Here is a 21564-nt window from a genome sequence, read left to right as displayed (position 1 = left end):
GCTTTGTTAACACACAGGCATTTACAGAATATTGCATTTAAAAATAGGCAGTGTCTTGATTTTTCCAAATCTAAACTTAAACCAACACCAACAACAGCCGCTGAAATACCCATCAGCTACACCATTAGTAAAGCAGGGTCCATCATTGTTTTAGTTTTGCAATTTTTAAAATATAATGTTTCAGCAAATTCAACCAGATGGGAACCTTGGCACACGATACAGTGAATTTCTAACCCAGTTCTCTGGCAAAATCCTGGTTAATCCCGTCACAATCCCTTTATTCTCACCCCGTGTTTAGCTTTAGTTTTTATATTTGCCAATGGACACTTAGTTGGTCCCTACACCTGAGCAGTGTTTATTACGAACAGAAAAAGGACAAGTTCCCGAAAACAACCAACTGAAGTCACCCCCACTGTCTAAGCATCCACAGCCCCGGGAGCAATGGAGGAAGTTCAGTCCTGCAGAGCAGAATCTACACAGGCTAAATTCTTCATGAACACTTGATTTCACCTGAAAGAATGCTTTTATTCCCAACTTCAGGGCTGGAAGCAGTGAAAGCCACGCATGCTGTAAAAAGCTGCCCGGAGACACAGCAGTGAATTCTTGCTTCCACCAGAAGAACAACAGTATCCATCTAAACTTCACTTCCTTTGAACAGAAATGAGACTCAGCCACACCAGACACAAACAGCTCAGCTGAACACGAGGGGTTTGTGGCTAAAATCTAGGAATGAACATCCTGTATTGTGATGATTAAGATATTAAAGTCATGTTCACCCTTTAACTGAAGAAATGCCTCAGGAACAGGACCAAGACAGCTACAGTATCCTGAATTTTAGCACCTTCTTAGTTACGCCAATCAGAGGAAGTCATAAAATACTCTCCCTTTCTTCCTTCCACAGGATTCCGCAGGGGAGTAGGTGGTATTAACTTTTCATTAACAGGAAAAGCACTAAGAGTGCTCCCAGATCTGCCTGGGAGACTGAGATTACCGAGTGCAGAGATTACTGTGAGCAGTTTTGGGCACTACAATATAAGAAGGATAAAAAGTCATTAGAAAGTGTCCAAAGGAGGCACCAAGAAGCCTCCAGCAGCAAACCACCCCCAGATTAACAGTCGAGTTTCTTCTCTGCATCTCTTCCATCCTAATTGTTATCACAGGCATCCAATTGCAACAGCAATTCCTTATCAATACAGACCTGACAGCTGCAGATGAAAGTTTACAGATCCCACCAGCGACAGCCTAAGGCATTAATTCCTTTCCACAGTGTCATTTTAAGATTATTAGAAGTGCTCAGGTGACTAATTCATGCATTCAGGCAGTCACAGAATTCTCTGTGTCAATGTTGCAATCTAAGGAGAAGCAAATGGAACACAAAGAGCAAAAAAGCAACATAAATTACCTAATTTGGCACACTTTTGGTTGCAAAATGTCAGTGCTGGAAGTTGTTCAAGCCCTCAGACAAACACTTCCTCTGAAATACTGCTTAGGAACTGTCATCTTGGTGCCAGCACTGCCTTGCTCATTTCCAGAAATCTGCCTAAAACCTGGATGTTTGTGTTCAGAGAATTGTTACTAATTTAAGAGGTCCCCGCCTAGTGCCTCAAATGGATTAATTCTTTTAATTTCTACTGTGCCAGCAACAGGAGAGGTATTTTTCCATGTGCTCAGATATTTATACAGCCTTATTTTTGGTGTGGTGAGCTGTTTGAAGATTTATATGCAACCTATGGCAGAGGAAAAGGAAAATATGCTACACCATATATTCCCAGTAAGCCAGCTATGGCTTTGGATGCCATCCTTCATATATTTAGATGCAGGCAGAAGCAACTTTACCTGGTAGAGTAAGCTGAGGCTAAAAAAAGTGTCATTCAAGTCTTATGAACAAATCTAACAGTTATTTTTCTTATTTCTGTTTTGATTCTGCTTCCTTATTTCTGTTTTAAGAGAAGTTCTTTGTTTTCAGATGGAATTTGCCTTAAAATAATCCCACTCTGTATTTCCTTTGTCACATTTGTCTTGGCAAGAGCTTGAAGGACAGGGCATCGAGTTTCTACACCGATATCTGAGTAAAGCCAGAGGTTCCATAAAGAAAATCACTTTCCACAGCAGGAAAATCCCAAATGGTAAGCCACTATCGTCACGACTTTTGGAGGGGAGGGGAGGGAAAAAAAAGAAAAAAAACTAAAACCAAATGACAACAAAACCCCAGGGATTGAATGACAAAATAAACTTCACAGATTATGAGCTCGTTTTCATATCCAGCTTTCATGTGCAACCTGACAGACTGGACAACTCATGGCATCCATGTTGCATCCATAGGGATCATGAGCTGCTCTCTGTGATGGACTGAGCTCTGTGCAGATGGAGTTCATTAAAATAAGCACTGTGGCAAAAAGGAAACCATTCACACAAGAGCAGAGGGCTGCAGCTGTTGACCAACTCCTAATAACTCTCATAACTCCCTCATGTAATACAGCCCTTCCTTATTTGTGCCTCCCTTCCTGGGAATGACTCCAGGAAAGATTCTCTCACCCTTCCCATCCAATGGGAAAAAGGGTAAGGGGAGTAGATCAGGCTCAAGCTGAACTTACCTTTCAAGACTTCAAAAATCCAAGCAGAGATTGGTGATATTAGTGCTGACCAGTCTTGAATTATTCAATATAACTACTAATTTCGATGCACAAGGTGTTGAAACAATATTATCTCTTCAAACTGGAAGTATCAACAAAATCCCTGCCAGACAGCTGCCACTTTCTCTGTGAGGTCTTGTTTGTAAAGCACAGCTCTGCTAGGGCCTATTAGTCCTCACCAACACAGCCACTTAATCTTTATTTCCCTAACATGTAATTTCCCTTAATTACACTTGGAGAATATTTATAAGGTTATTAAAGTTAATTATAAGACTCAGAGAGGTCTTTAGCCATAATTACCAGTACAAATCAAAGCTCTGAGTAATTTTTTGAGGGGGGTTTTTTGGTGTGGTTTTTTTTTTTTTTGAAGAATCAGTTTGATCATCTGTCATCCTGAAGTGCTCAGGATGATGGAACTGTTTCACGCAGTACAATGAGCAGCTGAAACTGGTAAACATGAATATCTTTGTGGACAAGCTTTAGCATCCAACTATGAGTCTGCAACAGCCCTCTCAAAATTCACTTGGAGATACGAAATGGGCTTTTGAGAAAGTGTTGAAAAGAATTGATGTTCCTCTCTTAAACTTTTATATAAATCTTTTTACTCCCACACCTGTTTGGAATGCCGTGCTTCATAAATTTAGACTCAGGGATATATTTAGGCTCAGATCTCAACTGGTGTTTTTCAGCAATTAGGAAATCTAGTTTTTAGGTAAGGAGTGACACCTGAATGAGTGCGAGCATCAGGGCTCTACAGGGGGACTGTCACCATGGGAAAAGCAGACACTGCCACCTTTGAGGAGGAGAAATAGGGGGGACCACAGGGAGGTTTCCAGCAGAGGCTGGTTCAATTGTAGTTGCCATGCACAGATTTCCTGCCCCTCAGACTTCACTCTCACAGACCATATGGTAACATTAATATTGCACCTGCAGAGCAGGGACGTGTCTTCAGAGAGCCCTGCATAAAATCTGAACAGCAACAAGTGTGACAAGTCCCTCCCCTTTTAGGTGTGCCAGTTTTTCAGCTCTCAGCTGTCATCTTCAATGTCTTTTTTGACAAAGCTCTGGCTTCAGATGGCAAGTGATCGCAACATAATCTTGTAAAAGAAATGAGCTAAGCTTTCAGCCTTCCTGCACAGGAGAAAACCTCAGCCACAGCCAGAGTGCAAAGCTCTAAACGAGTTTTTTTCACTGTTCTACCAAGAATTTTTACCAGAAGTAGGTGAACATGAGCATTCCCAGCCCATTCAGAAACGTCATTTGTTGCCCCCTTTGCTTGCACACACTTCACACGTCCCGCTTGGTCGCTCTGAGAGTGGGAGGAACAGATGAAGAGAGAGTTCTGCTCCTGAACTCTACCAGGATACTTTTCTAGCTCTTCTCAAAAAGTTCTTTGAGGCTACTGCTAAGCAATCATGGTCTAAAGCTTCTGCAGCTAGATTAAGAGAAGAGCCAGGATGCCAAAACTCTTGCATGTGAGGAAGTGACTCCAGTCCAAAGGCAGTGATAAAAGGTGCACTACATAGAAAAGCAGCCAGAACTATTAAGAATCTCTTGGCTCATCCTGTCTATTCTTACATCTCATTCGTAAGTCCTACTGATTCTCTTCTCCAGGATGAAATATTTAAAGTTATACAGTTTGAACTTGCCAAACTTTGGGGACACACACACACAGCTTCTCAAATTTGCACTGGAAAAAAGATGTATTAGAGGAGGAGAGGAACTGCCAAGCACAAAATCCCACTTTCTCTAGATTTTACTAATAAATCAGTATTGTTTTCAATACATCCCTGTCTTCTAGAAGTATCCTAAGACAACATCCATTGCACCAGGGAGCTTATACTCACAGAAAGTAGGTCCGGTGCAATTTCTGCTGAAGTCAGGCTGTGGTTTCTGAAGTGCAATTCAATGTAATCACTTTACAATAGATTTCAGATGCTAGAGACCAGCACTAGATTAAAACCATCCTGACACGGAGATAGTGAAGGACTATCAACATCAAGGTTAACCTTCCTGTCAATTCATCTCAATAATCTTTCAGCTGTGGCTTCCTACCTCGCCAAATCCAGGCAGGAAAAGACAAGTCTTCTACAAGAAACAAACAAAAAAAAGCACTTCCTGCAATGGTTTCACTAATACCCAAGATGATGAATCAAAAAAAAAAAAGCTGCCAACCTCTAATCTGTTTCAGAATGGAACTGAAAGTTAGCCAGCAAGCAGAGAAGCTCTGTGACACCTGAACCAGAGAGGCTGAGCCAGTTCACACTGACCTAGTTCAGCCTGGATAACTGCTCAGTACATTTCCAGTGCTAAGGCAAAATCCAAACTCCAAAGGGGAAAAAAAAAAAAAAGAAAGGACAGCAGTTTTCCTGCACTGTGCTTTCCCAGAAGAGTTATTATTTTTCCTCTTCTAAGGGGTTAACTTTGCCATTTGGGTGCAAATGTGTGATGTGAGTCAGGAGCAGGGAGGGCAAGAAGACAGAACCTTAGGGTGACACCATTCCAGAGCCAGCATTGCTTCACCTCTCCAACAACAGGAAAAGTTAGGGAAGCAACTGCTTGGGAATTAAGAAAAGGGGATAAAGATGCACCATCACTGGGTTCTGCTCTCACTCTTTACTGGTGCCCTGGATGAACACACAGGATCATGTCCCCTCCCTTAATTATGGCACAACTTCCAAGCAGCTGATAAAATCAACACCAACATCTGCTTTCAAAGATGTTTTAAGGTATAAGACATCTCTCTCCTTTTTCTCCTCCCTTTTTTTTTTCCCCACAATGAATTTATTTTTCCTTTTTTCCTCTTTTGAGTAAGTGTTACAGCTGCACAACATGGCATTTGACTGTCCCAGCAGCACAGATTTTCCCAGAGATCTCTGCCAGGACCACTCTGCTCTCAGTTTGAATCCATGTCCAAGTGAGGCAAGTTCACTCTCCATTTCCATTCCAGCCATAACCCTTTCCCCTGGAACTTCCAGCTATGGCAGAAAACGCCACCAGACAACAAAACAAACCAGACTCTTGTTTTCTGCACTTCACTTAAGAGTAACCAAAAAGAAGATTGAAATTTCTGGATTTGATGAGCTTAGAACATTCCATAATGGAGACAGCAGCTGATGCCAGCATGGGACACATGAAAGTGAGAAAGCAGAACATTATCTTCTAAAAGCAGCAACATTAAATGGCATTCGAGCAAAACAAATGCAGAGTGCTTTGACATCTGACTACTGAAGCATTCAGTGGCATTACCATAATTTTCTCTCATGCCCCTGAACCAGCCCATTTCTAAAATAAGCACTGACTGACAAACTTCTAGGAAGCTGTAAATGTGTGTGGGTTGTTTTTCTCTTTTGCCTTGGGATTTCATTTTTATGCAGCATAATCTCACAGCATAAGCAGCCAAGCAGGATGAGGAGATAAACCAGCACAGTGAAAATTCCTTCCTGTGCTCAGATCCAGCCCTCACTTTGGGTATCTTTTATTTAAGAGAGACCTTTACGCTGAAAGTTTGATTTCATTTATTTTTCATGGGGAAAAAACGTATTGTACTGAGCATTGCCAGCCATATAATCTTTCAAGGGACTCCATCTTCAATAAACCTTAAGAAAAAACAAGGACACTTTGAAGCCAACATCTCTATTGATTGAGTTCTGACGGTGTCACACAGGGCAGTGGCACAGCCAGGCCCCTGAATGAACTCCTTTCAAGAACTATGGAATTGCAGCATCTCATTAATGAAACAACACTCAGGAGCAAGAATCATGCATAAATAATTACTCCTGCTTCTCAGAGATTAGAGGGGGGAAAAAAAAAAAGAAAGTTTAAATTCAGCAGAATTAAGACCAGCAGCTGATAAGTAAGAGCACAGAAGTTGGCCAAGAGCCACCACTTTAGGGAATAAAAGTATTTATTGCCGACTCCCACCCTGCCTAAGTATTCTCATGTACTATAAAAAAAGGACTGTCTTAAAAACCATTGTGCAAGAAAAGCTGTATCAAAAAAATAACTAAGCATAGAAGATTATCAACTAGGCCCACTATGTTATACAAAAAATCTCATTTCTGTACTTCCCAAGGTATTCCCTGCACAATCAGGTCACACTGCACAAAGAACCCCCTGAAACAGTAAAGAACTGGAAATTAAACCCATTTATACAATTGTCCTGGTTTGGCAGCATTGGGATGAATACTTCATCTCACTGCATCCAGTGCCTGCTTTCCTGTTGTACAACTGAGGCAAAAGCAAAGCGAAGAGTGTGACAATCAATCAATCAATCAATCACATAACTGCTTAATTACCCATTTTGAAAGCACATATAATATTTTAAAGGAAACAATTCAAGGTATGATGTAAATTATCTGCATTTCCTTTATTTGCCAGGGCACACTTTCCCGCTTTTCCCCAGTCTTCATCAGCTAGCAAATCCAGCCAGAGCAACCACTGACTGCATCTCAGATGGAATTCTGTCAAGCTTAGCACATTAAAGAAAGCACTAGAAGTGTGTTGCTTCTATATATAAACTGCCTGTCTGGTGCACACTATGTCTGAATAATACAGCCTGCCTGACGCCAAATCCAAGTTCTCCTGGATGGGGGGGGGGGAAAAAAAGTCCCCCTTTGGAGTTGTTTTCAAAGCACCAAAGCACCCCGTAATATTCACAAGGAGCAAGAGTACTCAGTGTCTTTGAAAAAAAGCCATCACACCTACCACTTACACTTCATTACTGAATTTCTTTAAGTTAGCAAAGCCTTTCATAAAGAACGTCATTCAAAGCAGTAGAAACAAAGATTTGAGCCCAGGAGCTCAAAAAAAACGCTTCAGGAGTGACAAAGCTGTACCACTGCTATCATCAGACCTTATCAGCTCTCCTTTGCTCCCTACCAGCACCACACCTTTCCCCCAGGTGGCCTCTGTTTTCCTCCCCTCTGCCTCCCCATCCTTTTTTAAAAATGATATATTAAAAATACATCCAAGACGCCATCGTGCATTTACTCCTAGAAGAGAGTGTGTTTTACCCCACACAGAAATAGAAACACCTAAGGTTTCCAGCAGTAACACGACACAGGTATAACATAGGCATAACACAGTTACCCTTGATAAAATTTATAAAACTCTGCAGGCCTTCCCAAGGTGACACTCAGATTTTTGGCTGCTAGGCAGGATTCCACGATCTAGGTTCTTGGAACTTCCTGTAGTTTAATGCCAAAAATGCAAGTGAAATTAATTTTTGTAATGGCCACTGAAGGGTTTTTAACGTGCCCAACTCCCAGAACTCTTGTTCTCTGCTTCAGCACGTGTCTCTCCAGCATTTGGGCAGCACTGACTGCTCAGCACAGCCTCACTCCTCATCTCAGGTGTCACACAGCATTTCTTTTAAAGAAAGCACTTGACTGTGACCAGACTGCATAATCAAAGAAGGTTACATGGACCTCACACTAGCAGCTGCTAGCAGGACTATTTAAACTGTTAGGGAGTCAAAGTAATTATTATTTTATCTCTGCTAAGCTCTCATTGCAACAGTTTTGATCCTCAATCCCACAGCTCATTGACAGCAGGAGAAAAATCAGCGTGTTGGAACACCCTCATGGTAAGGCAGATGCCCAGAGCCTACTTCCAAAATTTAATATAAAAATGTCCAAACAAGGGATAACTCTGTAGAAGCCACTCAAAAATGTGGACAATCAATACTGTTTGATCACCCTTTAAAAAAATAAGTCCAAGACAACTTTTTAGTAGTGAAAAAGGTTTCATATGCACTCAGTGGCGTTTTCCTCTCCCAGCCATGTACCCGAAAGTAGATATTCTCTTTTTTCCTCATTTAAGAGCCTTTTGCTCTGGAAAGGATTGACCTAAAATTCAAGATATTTAAAAAGCAAATTATTGTTTAGAGTTAAGTACTTCAATAAGTGGGAGTTCAAAACAGAAACATTCAAGTATCAAGTCAGAACAAAGGGTTCCATCTTCTTTTACACAGCACTTCCATTTCAAAAAGTGTTACATATCTACAGCTACATACATCTAATAGACAAAGTTTTTCCTCATGCCTTATAGGTATATTTCTAATTTCTCTCACAAAAAGGTAGGGAGACCAAACCTCTTTAAATAATTAATAATAATAATAAATCATTAAAGGCACATCCCTAACTGACCTCAACCAAATGAAAGACAAAACCAAATTTTTAAATGCAAACATTAAGATTCAGAACAGGAGATGACCTTTAGTGCACCCTTCCACGAGTGGAATGTTCTCATCCACAAGCAGATTTAATTAAATTTAGCTCTTTAGACTGATTAGAGTTAATAAAGCAATTTGTTAATAGACCATTTTATTATGTTTACAATGCGGTTTTGTTGGATATTGTGCAATGGTTACAAGCTGCAGGGCACTGTTTTTTTCACCCTCTTCAACTGCACTGATTTTATATGAAATTTAAAAGAAGGGCCCAGAGTCATCATAAACACTGGAGAAGATCAGAAATGCAGTATATAAATTATATTGTTTGAAGGACCCTACAAGAGATGTCACCAGGGGTGACTGTTTTAATTTTATGTATAAAACAAACCATGTTTCACATTGACCATGAGAGAAACTCCTGTAAAAATAAAAAATTCACCATATACAAGGGAAGTACTGTAAAAATTGTGATTTTTCATGCCTCCTCACCATTATACACTTCTGTTAAGCACTGGACCACTTTTCTGTGTAACAACTGTTTGGAGAGATCCAGGTGGGAAAGAGTTGCATGGAATTCTTCAAAACTGTACCACCTTCCTGCAGAGGGACTGTGCTTCTGGTTAATTTAGATATTCTGATTCAGGAAATAGCCCACAGCTCTCCCTCAGGCTGCCCATATTCTCAAGGGAAAGCCAGAACACTTCAAACACAGGCTGAAATTCTCCATTTGTAACATCCACTAAGGGAATGCCAAAACCTGCTCGAGCAAATCTGGTATAGGGGAGAGTGTCTAAATCCAGAGAAACCACCTTAAAAAAAGCCTGACTTTTCTTGTTAGTACAGCTGGATGCTGCAGAGGATGGATAACAGCTTCCACTACACCATGCTGTACTGGATTTTCTGTCCTTCAAGCACAAATATCAAACTTCAAACATTTAGCAACAGCGCTGAAACCATGGCTCTCCAGGAGAGGAGCCAAGTCCTACATTCAGTTTGCAGAGAAAGCACACAGAGGATATTTCACAGGGAACACATTTTTTAAAAATTCACACTTTTCCAGCAATTTTAGAAGACCTGTCAAAAAATAAATTTTAAAGCCCCCCCAAAATTTAAAAACCACACTGTCCTCCGTATCTCACTACTGCAACCAGCTCAAAAATTTGTTATCTGTCAGATGGTCTTACCTGACCAGCAGACAGCAGTTACCCTCTCATGCTGCTATCATTCCACAGCCTTCTCCCTCCTGGGAAGAGGAATTCCCTGAGAGAGCCAGCACATGTCAAGACAACTTGCCCAGAGTTCAGCGATGGCGCTGAACCACCCTGCAGCTGGGATTAGGGCTAAAAAAACAGCATTGTTTGAGAAACGATTGGACAGCTTTTGCGTGGGGGTGGGACGGGATTACTGCCTCCAAACTGGGTCTGAGCAGTAATGGATTACCTGGAGAAGCTGTGTCCTAACCCTCACTAACGAATTAATTCAGTTTGAAATGTGCTACCGGGCCACACACCTTGTCTAGGGGTACAGCAAAAGTGACCTTCACAGCTGTTTTACTGGAATTCTGGAAATCACAGAATGCCACCTGGAATGCACCAACAGCACAACACAGCTCGGCCCTGGGCAGCTCCTTCCTTTGCCTGTTCCATGTTTCCCTAAGAGCCATTACCACCCAGCAGAAATAATTATAAACTGTATCCTCAGTCAAACAATCTATTTAACACTCAAATTGTGCAGACCTGTAAGTTTAAGGTCAGGAGCAGCTGTGTTTGAAAAATGGCAAAGCAACAAGAAGGGGTGAGAGAATGGGATAGGCCAGCAGCAAAAGCTTAGCCCTTGGAGAATCACATTCTATTAGAGCAAATTACAATGAAACCCCAGTTCCCTCAGGGTTTTCTACCAGCTCCTGAGGTGCAGCAAGGAACCTTAGAAATGTTATTCCTATGGGCTTTATACCTGATCACTGTACTCACAGAGCACCCAAGACTTTTTTTGGGTGCACTGTATTGATTTTATAGCGGAGGAAAGAGGAGCCTTGTTCGGCCAGCAGCACAGGTAGCAGACCCCAGAGAAGCATCTCTACGTAACGCAGATCTTTAAAAAGCTTGGTTCTGTACGAACAGGTTCAGCACTGCAAACCCACTGGTCTTTATTTTCTAATGCTAAATTTGTAGATTGCTTGGTTAGACAACAAGATCTGAGTTACTTCTTGACTGAAAATTATTGCTAAGTTTGACAGGATATGCTTATTCCATCAGTGATACAAAAGCATTTCACCAGCACATACAGAGAACCTTTCTTCACTTGCTCCAGTTCACCATATATTGATTTCTTTTTTCCCCCAGGGTAATTAAACAAGAACGCACAAATATTCCTAAAACCATTGTGTAACTCTCTATAAATAAAACAGTGACATTCTCTACATATACCAACATTATCTCTTGTATCCACACACAAGCACACTATTTCCCAGAGCCCCTGGATTCCTCCACAGTTCATGTAAAGGTTAGGTCACATCACTGTTCCAACGCGCTCGTTTCACGTCGGGGCAGATTTCAATTTCATATGGAAGAGACAATGGAGCAGCGTGACCTTAGGGTATCACAAAACATGTCCCAAAAGCCCACTTTCATTTTCAACAGATGTTGGTTCAACATAATTGTCAATGTAAATCCTCTTAGAGCCCAGCAGCACATGCAAAGGAAGCAAACCAAGACCATCACACGCATTTTTCATATGGGAGAATGGACATTTTAAGGAAAACAGCTTACGGGAAAAGCAGAGTTGCACAGCAAAGAAATAGGGTTGTAGACCATCAAAAAATTGACTTGTTTCCTAAAGCACATCAAGTTGTATCTACTATTTTCCTGGCAAGTCTGTTGAAAGAACTTCAAGTTTGCAATCAGAGAGAAACAAACGTAAATACAGATTAAAAGAAAAAAAAAAACAAGTCCCAAAGCAGTAGGCTGTTTCCTCTGTTTGTAGTCAGCAGAAGCAAATATGATTTCATGGGTTTGTGTGGAGACTGCAGCACTTTGGCACTGATAAAAACAGCCATATCTGAACTATCTGACTCTGAAGCAATGTGTGTTTTAAAAGGGAAAAAATGTGAAGCTACAAGAGCCTGATAGGAGACCAGAGCCCAAGGATTTTTCTGCATGTGAAGCACACCAAGAGCCTTTCCTTGCTCTCCTGTCATCCCAGCATGTTAGCTGATAAACGCTCCATAATTAGAAGACCCAAGTGGGGATGCCTGAAATCCATCTGACCTGAGGGAATGAGTTTAAAAACCTGACCCAGCTTTTAGCGTGCCAGATCCTCCTGTATTCCATTTCTGCCTACTGGAAAGGGCTGGCAAAGGCAGACAGAAGAGACAGACTCAACTAAACATGGTATTCAGTGGGATTAGAGAAAGGTTATTTTGGGACGTAGGAAGTACTCAAAAGAGGAGGGCAAAGAGGCAAAAAAAGTAATATTAAATTTAAATCAGATACTGGCGGAGGGAAAGGTCACAAGAGACGCACAAGCAGAAACCAGGAGGGAAGAAATATTACTCCTTTACATTCCCTGTCTGTGCAGAGCATCTGTTGGACTGGGGGAATGGTTTGCAAAGAATCACCAGTGGGACAGAGGCATCGTCACTTCACTGCAGGCAATATTAACACACAAGTCACTGCCCAAACAGCTACACCAGCAAACACACAAATAAACTCCTTTTGTGGAACTCTCTTCCAGTAAACTTGGCCGTTCTGGGAGAGATAAATCAATCTGACACTAATTACATCCAAAAACTGCAAGTAATGACATCACGGCAGGAAAAGCCCAGCTCTGAGGGATCTATTTTTGAGGAAGCCAGTTGGAGATACCATCTTGCTTGTTTCTTTGACAGAAGTTTGGATACAAATCGAATATTCTAGTCTCATTCACCTAAACCTTCCAACAGCTAAGAGGAAAGGAAACTGTAGCCCCGAGACCCAACTACTGTCTTTGCATTTTTTCACATGCCAAAGATAACAAGCACTCTCCTACCTAATTACCAGGTATTAAAAATAGGAACATGGCCATGGTGGTGCACCTGGCAATTATGGTTTACCAAAGCCTCTGATTTCTTGTACAGCAACATATAATACAAAAATAAAAATCTAAATATCGTCTTCCGGAGCATGGGAGCTCACAAAGTGTTAATGAACTAGAAGGCACACGGTGTTTTTGCAAGTCTAATGTGAGGATTAAGCTGTATGACAAAAGAAACTCTTCTCTTGCAGAGAAAAGCAGCGTGCAGGAAGGAGGAAAGACAGGTGATGAACCAGCGAGGAGCAGAAGCAGCAAGAAATGAAGAGGCTTCCTCATTCCTCACCACATCTGAGACGGGAACACAGCTCGGATCTGGCACTTTCAGATCACTTTCCCTGTCTCCAGCTCAACTCTTAGAAGCTGCAGGAGTGTTTAGGTGGATAAACCCATGGCCCATGCCAAGCTGGCTCACAGGCACACAGAAGGGCGAAGCAGATGCCACTGAGCAAATGCGCCTCTCCTCCGATCACACCCAGGCTATTTCCTACTGAAAGCACACCTCGAAGCAATCAACTTTCCAGTTCTAGGTCAGACATTTTTAATAAGCAATTAGCTCAGACACTCATTTTACTTGGCATCGAACAGGATCTTCGCTCCTTAAATTAACAAAAGTTATTTCAATATTTTCAGTGAAACTTTCAAGTCAGAACTAGTCACTTAAAGTTTTTTAGACCAGAGCTGTGCCCTTTATGTTCAAGTATACCCAAACCCCAAAACACCCGTCCTTCCTTAACCCAGAAATAGATAGTTTTGTTAAAACTTGCACATTTTTATGTCTGAGAATAAAACCAACATCTTTTCAAATGATTTGAAGACAAACATCCCTCCTTTCAGAATTCCACACCCTGAAACAGCACACAGTGAATCAGAACTTCACTTACAGGAAAACATGAAACACTGAGGGGATGGAGGAACAGAGCACAGAACTGCAGGCTAGATGCTCAAGTGCAAGTCAAATCCATCTTGGGAGGACACTGCTTCATTTAGCCAGGGATCCACCCATTTCTGCCCAGTTTTTGGTTTAGGCACACATCCACATCCCGAAACAAGCAACGCTCAGTTTTGGAAACAGCATTAGTACGAGTTTGCTTGCATCTTCTCCTCTCTCAACACTCAAAATTCCCAGCTGGTTAGGCCACAAAAGTGCTCCTGGCACTGCTCATTGGGAAGTACTTCTCCAGCCTTGCCCTTCACACCTCATGCCACTTAGTTAAGTTTGTTTCAAGGCAGAATCAGAAACCATCCAAATATTAATCGGAAATGCCTTTGGTGCTGAGGTCTGGGTAAGGACACTTGTCAAACTCTCCCAGTGGGCACAGTTCTAGCACATTCCTGCCAACATCAAAGTGTGTTTTTCCCAGACTTTTGTACCCTCTCTGTAGCTCCCCAAAATCACTGGTTTTTAACAGCATGACCAGAACTTCCACATCTCCATAACAGAAAATTATGTCACGTGGTCATTCAGCTACCTGAAGTCATTTGCACACTGCAAGCACTCCATGGCTCTTCCTGCATAATTAAAACCATCACATGCCTTCCACTGAAGTATTGCTTTATTTAGTATTTATTGTGCCACACCAAGCTTTAATTTCAACAGCTAAAAGCTCTACAGCCAAGCCTTTGAGAGTTGCCTTACATTTCTTGCAACCTACTACTTCTTGCAACCTTCTACAGCAAGCCTGCCCATAAGGATGCTTTTGAAATGTATTTTTGCCTGATGTAATGTTCTCATTTCAGTGCACACACCAGTTTATTTTCCCAGCATTAGCCAGGGAAGTTCTTCTGCCTACTTCTCGTTCCATAACTACAATAAGGTGAAGGAAAGGAGAGTGTCTTGGGAGTGAAGGTTACAAATGTCTTCTGACAAGAAGCCCTCAAGCACTTCCCTCATCTTTACTGTGTGATGAAGCCCAAAAATCAGGTATTTTTCTACCACCTGCAAGGCCAGCTGTGTCACTGGTGGATTCAGAGGGATGAGCAAGAACACCAGTTATCAGGGAGCTTTCTCTGCTTCTGGTATTGAAATGACCATGCACCTTCCCTTCTCTGAGGTTTAATATAAACCCCCAAAGCCACCTTTCTGAAGGAAAATTTGGTTTATTGCAGCTCCCTTACCCCCTTCCCCCTCACACCATTCCAATAGGCAGCTTCTCCCCAAAAAGTATTTCAGCACAAGCGAGACAACAGCTGATATTTCAGAGCTGCTATTTTAAGGATTGCCTGTGAGGGTTCCTGTCTAGCTAGACAGATTCACTGCTCTTGGCAACCTGCTGACTTGACAGGAGGGACAAATACCTTGCTTCACAAGCCCAAAATACTACGTGGATTATGCTCTTTGCAAGCAAAGGATGAAAAAAAAAAAAAAAAGATCCCAGTGTTGAAAGCCTTGCAAGTACATTTGAGCTCCAACTTTATCCAGCAACAGGCCTGGAAAAACATCCTTCTAGATGAGGTAATGATTAGTGTTACATCCTGCAGCCAAGCTCAGCATCTGGGCTCACAAAGACAGAGGCTGGGCTTCCCATGCTGTTAATCCTACCAGTAGTCCCTTGCTTGACTGAAACAGGAATCACAGTTCCTAAACAGCTGTTTCCTCAGACATAGGAGAACAGCTGAAGGGGACTCAGGCCAGGCACAGACACAAAAAACAGGCAACTAATTATTTCAAGTTGTGAGGCAGATTGTAGACAGGCTACAGTCACCCATTTATCCAACATGAGATGCGTCCTGAGATTTTTATCTCACTTCTTTAAACTGCTCCTTCATGCATTTACTTTGGGAGAGACTGTAAGTGATGCCAATGCCATTTGTTGGATATATGGATGTAAAGCATTAGGAGGAAAGGAGTGTTTGATGAAGAGCATATTTGCCACATAAAATCATCTCGAATTTGGAACAATTCCCCACGCCCTACTGGCAAGCATCGCCTACAAAGTCCTCCTTCCTTCCTATATTTAGGTCAGCCGGGCTGAGTCAAGCCCTCCAAGAGCATCCCTTGCTTTCGTAACTTTCTGTTCTAGAACAGAAAAGCCAGACATGCTTTTTTCAGATCATTTGTTCGGCTCATACGTTAACACTCATAAAGGCAGAAAGTAACGCAATAAAAAAATAAGTCAAGTACTGGTGCTACATAAGCCAGGCTGTTTCTAAGGGCTTCTCTTAGAACATTTACTCAAGCTTACAAAAGCCTTCACACGTCTGTAATGCCAAACACTGCTCAAAAAAGTTCCACCACTACCCTAACGAGGCACACAGATCTTACACTTTGGGAATATATCCCAAGGGAGTATATCCTTAGGGAACACACTGCTTTAAATGCTCTGGTTTGTGTAACAGTTCAATACCGTTTGTGTGGCTTGTGTTCTCATATACAAATAGCCACTCTGCTTGCTTTAGCTTCAACTCGTACCAAATTGTTTCCACCTCTGTTGATGGAAGTTGCCTAAACTGCTGTGTAAAACAGCGTTTTCTCCCCCAAAATTAACCCCTCAACTTAAAAGATTCCACATTCAACCATCACAGCATCTCTTCACTAGTCCCTAAACTCCAATTTAGCCTATTGAAGTTACTTAGTGCCTTCTTACTGTGACCATTAAAGCTGGCTGGCTGGTTTCACCTGCATTTTGAGATTTTTCCAATTAGCAACACTTTCTAGTCCTTCATAGCAGTGTAACATCCCAATTTTTGAATCACTAAGAATACAGGTCAATTCCCAAACTGATTACTTCAGCGAAATAATCAAATGTATGGTCCATACACGGATCATGCTACTTTTAAAAAAAGTAATAATTATGTACGTACAAAGATGTAGGTGACAGCTCTTGAAAGTGACACAAAGTGTACAAAGAGTGAAGGCACAACCCTCACAACATTACTTTCTTTAACAATAAAAATAAATTATGCTGCTTGAATTACTGATTTCAAATTAATTATCATCTAAAGAGCTCTGCTCTGTAAAATGGTGGATGAAGATTTCTAGCACAGAGAGGGCACACAGCTCATTTTTCTGAGCAATATAACACACATCTGTCTGCAAAACAAGGTGTCAATTATTTTCCTAATAAAAACAAGAAATTGACCTTGTCCTTCCTCATTCAAGAAAATAAGAAACAGTAACTAATATTATCTGCCTACAAGAGAAATGTCTCATTTACACAGTTCCTTGTTGGATTTGCAAAACTCCCGCTCATGTAACAATTATTACTGTAGCTAGCGGAGTGGAAGTTAACAAAAAAAATATTCCCCTAGAAACAATGTCTCAAGTAATCACATCAAAGCTATCTAATCCAAGCAGGAAGCCAGCTCCTGGAAGGTTCAGCTGGGCAGGACTGTGCCTTCCCGAGCCACACACACTCCATCCCGGCAGATGAGCGCGCAGCACGCGGCCACGGTTCCTGCCAGCTCTGCTGGCACAGACCTTGGGCAGTATCAAACTGCTAGATTTTGCAAACACTGCTGGCACGTGCTCACTGAGAGGAATGAAAGAGCCCAAAAGTTTCCATTGACCTAAACACAGAATAATCTACTGGCGTCAAGGCGAGCCTGAAAGCGGAGAAGCCGATCATTGATCGGCTTCGCTGCCGCCTGCAAGCGCTGATGCCCGGGGAAAAACAAGCTCAGCAGCACAAGCCAGGTGTGTGAACAGCAAATCCTGAGCAGCAGTCTGTGAAACTGTTAGAAACTCAGAACACCACCTTTCGTGTTAACTATGTTTACATATTTGCCATCCACTTAATTACCGTGTCTGTCAAACCCTGCAGCCAGATCTGGTGGCACAGCACTACCCTTTCCTGATGGGAGTGATTTGCAGTAACTGCACCTTCTACCTCTGCTCTGAACAGGTCTAGACAAGGTGATAAACTACTTCAGAAACTGCCTCAAACACTAAAACTACTACTGATTAACATGACTAACACTGCTACTAAACCCTCGGCACTACCAGATGCTTCACTCTTACAATTTCCTTCCTCTTGCTTAGTTACTTCCCCTCACGATTGCTCTCACTGCCCTCTTCACCATGCCAGGCTCTCTCCTGGTCTGAGCAAGACATCCTGGCTGCAAATCCCAAAACATTTATATTCAAATGGCAGGAGTTTCAAAAAGCCCTTATAAGTGCTTCTGTCTTCTTATAGAAGCGAGACCAGTGAATTTGTCAAAATACTCTGACAATCACAAAATAAAAGGTACCTCTGTGAATCAGTCTAGTTTGGATGCTCTTTTGGGCTTCCATACGAACATAGGGAAAATGAGACTCTAGGATCTGCAAATAACTTGCCAGTGTCTCTGGCTTCTGGATAACAAAGGACCAAAGCAAAGAGAGGAGTGAAAATCTACGTGCAAAAGCAACATGTCCGTGTCCCAGCTTTGTCTAAACACCCATGAGGAAGGCTGGAAGAGCCAAAATATCAGTAACCCTCCTACCTTCTTAACATGGAGGCTCTCAACATCCTTGTTAATGGGAGACAAAAGGCTTAGTTGACATATTTTAAGACTGGATCATAGAGAAGGATTAATCTGGGATCCTTTGTGTGGAGAACAGGCAGTTAAACAACAAAACAATTGAAGTGCTCTGAGACAGAGCAATGCAAATAGATAAAATAATATGGGAAAATGCTGAACCTTGAACTTGGCAGTTCACAGTTTTAGCACTCAAGGGAAAAGATAAAAGACAGGCTTGTGTTGGGCTTTTTGAGCAAATGGAGTTGTCCTTTAAACAAACCCCAGGAGAAGGAAGGGAAAAAAAAAAGCCACAAACCACCACAATATTTGAGGCCTCAAACCACTACACAACACAGTGAAAAGCAGATCTAAGATAAAGAAAAGAGAAAGTGGGAGAAAAACGTGCAACAGAGAAGAGCAACTGGGTTCCTTGTTAGAGACTGATGTCTTCCTTGATCAAATGACAGCACAGCCAGGACACAGTTGTGGAATTCAAATCCTCATCCCAGAACAATTCTTAGGATATTGTCATGACTCTAACAGACAGCACAATCACTCTTACTGCTATCTCATGCCCAGGACATAAGACATTCTTGTCCTCCTACCTCAAACTCCATCCTTAGGAACCTTCTCATCACCCTGCCTCAAAAATCTGCCTGCAGAGAACATACTATCTGAATCACTCACACAAAACTCAGCCTACTGAACATATTCCAAATGGTGCACAACAACTGGAAAGGCACTGGTGGTAATAAGGAGCATGATGTTACAGCTAACTCAACCTCCCAGCCAGTGCCACCGAAAACTAGCCATACATTAGCATTCACCTGATCCCGCTGCAACTCTGAATCAGGAAAGGAAACCAAGAGACCTAAAACTCTTCTAGAAGAGCGATTTATCTTGTAACCCATCTTGGGGTCACACCAACACCAGCTGGGCTGACACACGTAACCCACGCTAGGGGAAGAGGATGGCCACCTTCACAGCAGCATTGGAGCAGTTTAGACACTGAATCACAGAACGGTTTGGGTTGGAAGGGACCTCAGGTCAACCCTCTGCCACGGGCAGGGACACCTTCCACTAGGCCAGGTTCCGCAGAGCACTATCCAACCCGGTCTTGGACGCTTCCAGGGATGGAGCACCTGCTTCTCCAGGGCCTCACCACCCTCACAGGGAAGAATTTCTCCCTAATATCCCATCTAACCCTGTTCTTTTTCAGTCTGAATCCATTCCCCCTTGTCCTGTCACTACATGCTCCTGTAAATCGCCCCTGTCCATCTTTCTCATAGTCTCCCTACTGGAGAAGAACCCCAGGGCTGCTTATCCCCCTCTCCCCCATTGGAAGACTACCAGAGCAAGGATGCAGAACAGCCTGTGCCAGATTTAATAAACATAAAAACCAAATTCACATTATCCTGGTTACCACTGAACCACTTTAAGTGTACACAGAAGAATAAGGAGGCAGGAAGCATCAGCAATCAGCTGGTTTAGAAGGTTAAAGTCACACTGAGCACAATGCAGCGCCTGGTGGGCGGCAATATAAAAATCAGTTTCCAAGTTAGAGGGTTCACTTATGCCCACACCCAGCATCACCTTGCAGTATTCTGGTTTTCATTTTTCACTCCCATCGCTGGAAGTGTTCCAGACCAGCTTGGACGGGGCTTGGAGCAACCTGGTCCAGTGGAAGGTGTTTCATGGCAGGGAGCTTGGAACGAGATGATCTTTGGGATCCCTTCCAACCCAAACCATTCTGTGATTCTATGATTTATACGTATCCATAACACTCCCGAGCGGCCTATTTTCAGTGGTTAACACCAATCCCAGTGGTTCTCAGCAGCAGTGGCTGGCGGTGGATGTCCCCTCCGGAGGGGCTGGAGCGGGGGGAGCTCCGGCACCGCACGCCCTTCCCTCACCGACCGCCGGACCGGTGCCCGGGGATGGTGGCACAGGCGGGGGTGAAGGCGGGTTTCCACCTCGCCCTTGAGCCGCCGTGGTGCCGCTGGCCGGGGGCGCCTGCGCGGCGCTCGGGGGAGCCCGGGGGGGAAGGCGAGGGGAGGAGGATGGAGAAGGGAGAAGGGAGAAGGGGGGATGCCGCCTCCCGCCGCTCACCTCGCGGGCGATCTGGTTGAGCGCATCGTCCTCCGCCGTCAGGCGCTCCCGGTTCGGCAGCCGCTTGCGCCCGGCGCCCGGCGTCCCCATGGCGGGGCGGTCCCGCCCGGCCCGGCCCGGAGCGGAGCCGAACCCAAACCCGGACCCGCTGCCCGCCGGCCCCCAGCGACCCTCCCGCTGCCTCCGCCGCCTCCGCCGGCGCGGCCGTCACCGCCCCCCGCCCCGCGCATGCGCCGCCGCCCCCCGCCCTGAGGGGCCGGGCTGCCTCACGCCCCCCCGGAACCGGGGTCCCTGCTCGCTGCCGTCACCGCCCGAAGCCGGGGTGTGTTTGGGGGTCTCTGCTCGCTGCCGTCACCGCCCGAAGCCGGGGTGTGCGTGGGATTCTTCCTCGCTCCCCTCACCACCCAAAATCGGGGTGTGTTTGGGGGTCCCTGTCCACTGCCCTCGCCACCCGACATTGGGGGGTGTGTTTGAGGGACCCTGCTCGCTCTCCTCGCCAGAAATCGGGGGTGGGTGAGAGGGTCCTGTTCACTCACCTCACTACCCAAAATCGGGGTGTGGGGGTACCTGCTGCTCCCCTCATGCCCCTTTCCTGCTCCCCCAGCCCCACTGTGGACCAACCCCCTTCCCGCTGGGGTGCCCGGGCTCCCTGCCGAGTTGTGGGGGAAATTACAGAATCACGGAATGGGTCAGGTTGGAAGGGACCACAGTGAGGTCATCTGGTCCCACCTCCCTGCCCCAGCAGGGTCATCCCAGGGCACAGGATTGTGTCTGGACAGCTCTGGAATATCCCCAGAGAGGGAGACTCCACACCCTCTCTGGACACTGTTGGGTCACTGCACAGGGAAGAAGTTCTGCCTTCTGTCCAGGTGGAACCATCAGTTTCTGCCTGTTCTTGTGTCCCACTGCTGAGCCCCGTGGAGCAGAGCCTGGTCCATGCTCTGGCACCCCCACTTTGCATAATTACACACATTACAGAGGTTCCCTGTCAGCTGTGTCTCCTCTTGAGGAGCCCCAGCTCCCTCAGCCTTTCCTCATCAGAGGTGCTCCAGTCCCTTCACCTCTACAGCCTCTGCTGGACCCCCTCCAGGAGCTCTGTCTGTCTTGTTTTGAGAAGCCCAGAGCTGAACGCAGTAA

The 21564-nt window shown here is 43.9% G+C and overlaps 1 protein-coding gene across 19 annotated transcripts in view; it reads right to left on the bottom strand.

Moving 5' to 3' along the window:
• The window catches only part of LRRFIP1 (LRR binding FLII interacting protein 1), a 102922-nt gene extending 82331 nt beyond the window's left edge, over positions 1-20591 (bottom strand). For 9 of the 19 annotated variants that reach the window (XM_048308602.1, XM_048308590.1, XM_048308594.1 and 6 more), the window contains exon 1: positions 20428-20590. In XM_048308602.1, coding sequence (XP_048164559.1) covers positions 20428-20517 — 90 coding nt within the window. In that variant the 5' untranslated portion in view covers positions 20518-20590. Of the gene's footprint in view, positions 1-9992; positions 10076-20427 lie in introns of those variants that run through there. The other 10 variants (XM_048308589.1, XM_048308583.1, XM_048308586.1 and 7 more) reach the window with 3 other exon arrangements.
• Positions 20592-21564: the final 973 nt, after the last annotated feature.

The sequence above is a fragment of the Corvus hawaiiensis genome, chromosome 7, assembly GCF_020740725.1.
Source record: "Corvus hawaiiensis isolate bCorHaw1 chromosome 7, bCorHaw1.pri.cur, whole genome shotgun sequence".
Classification (NCBI taxonomy): domain Eukaryota; kingdom Metazoa; phylum Chordata; class Aves; order Passeriformes; family Corvidae; genus Corvus; species Corvus hawaiiensis.
This window is presented reverse-complemented; position numbering and strand designations above follow the sequence as displayed.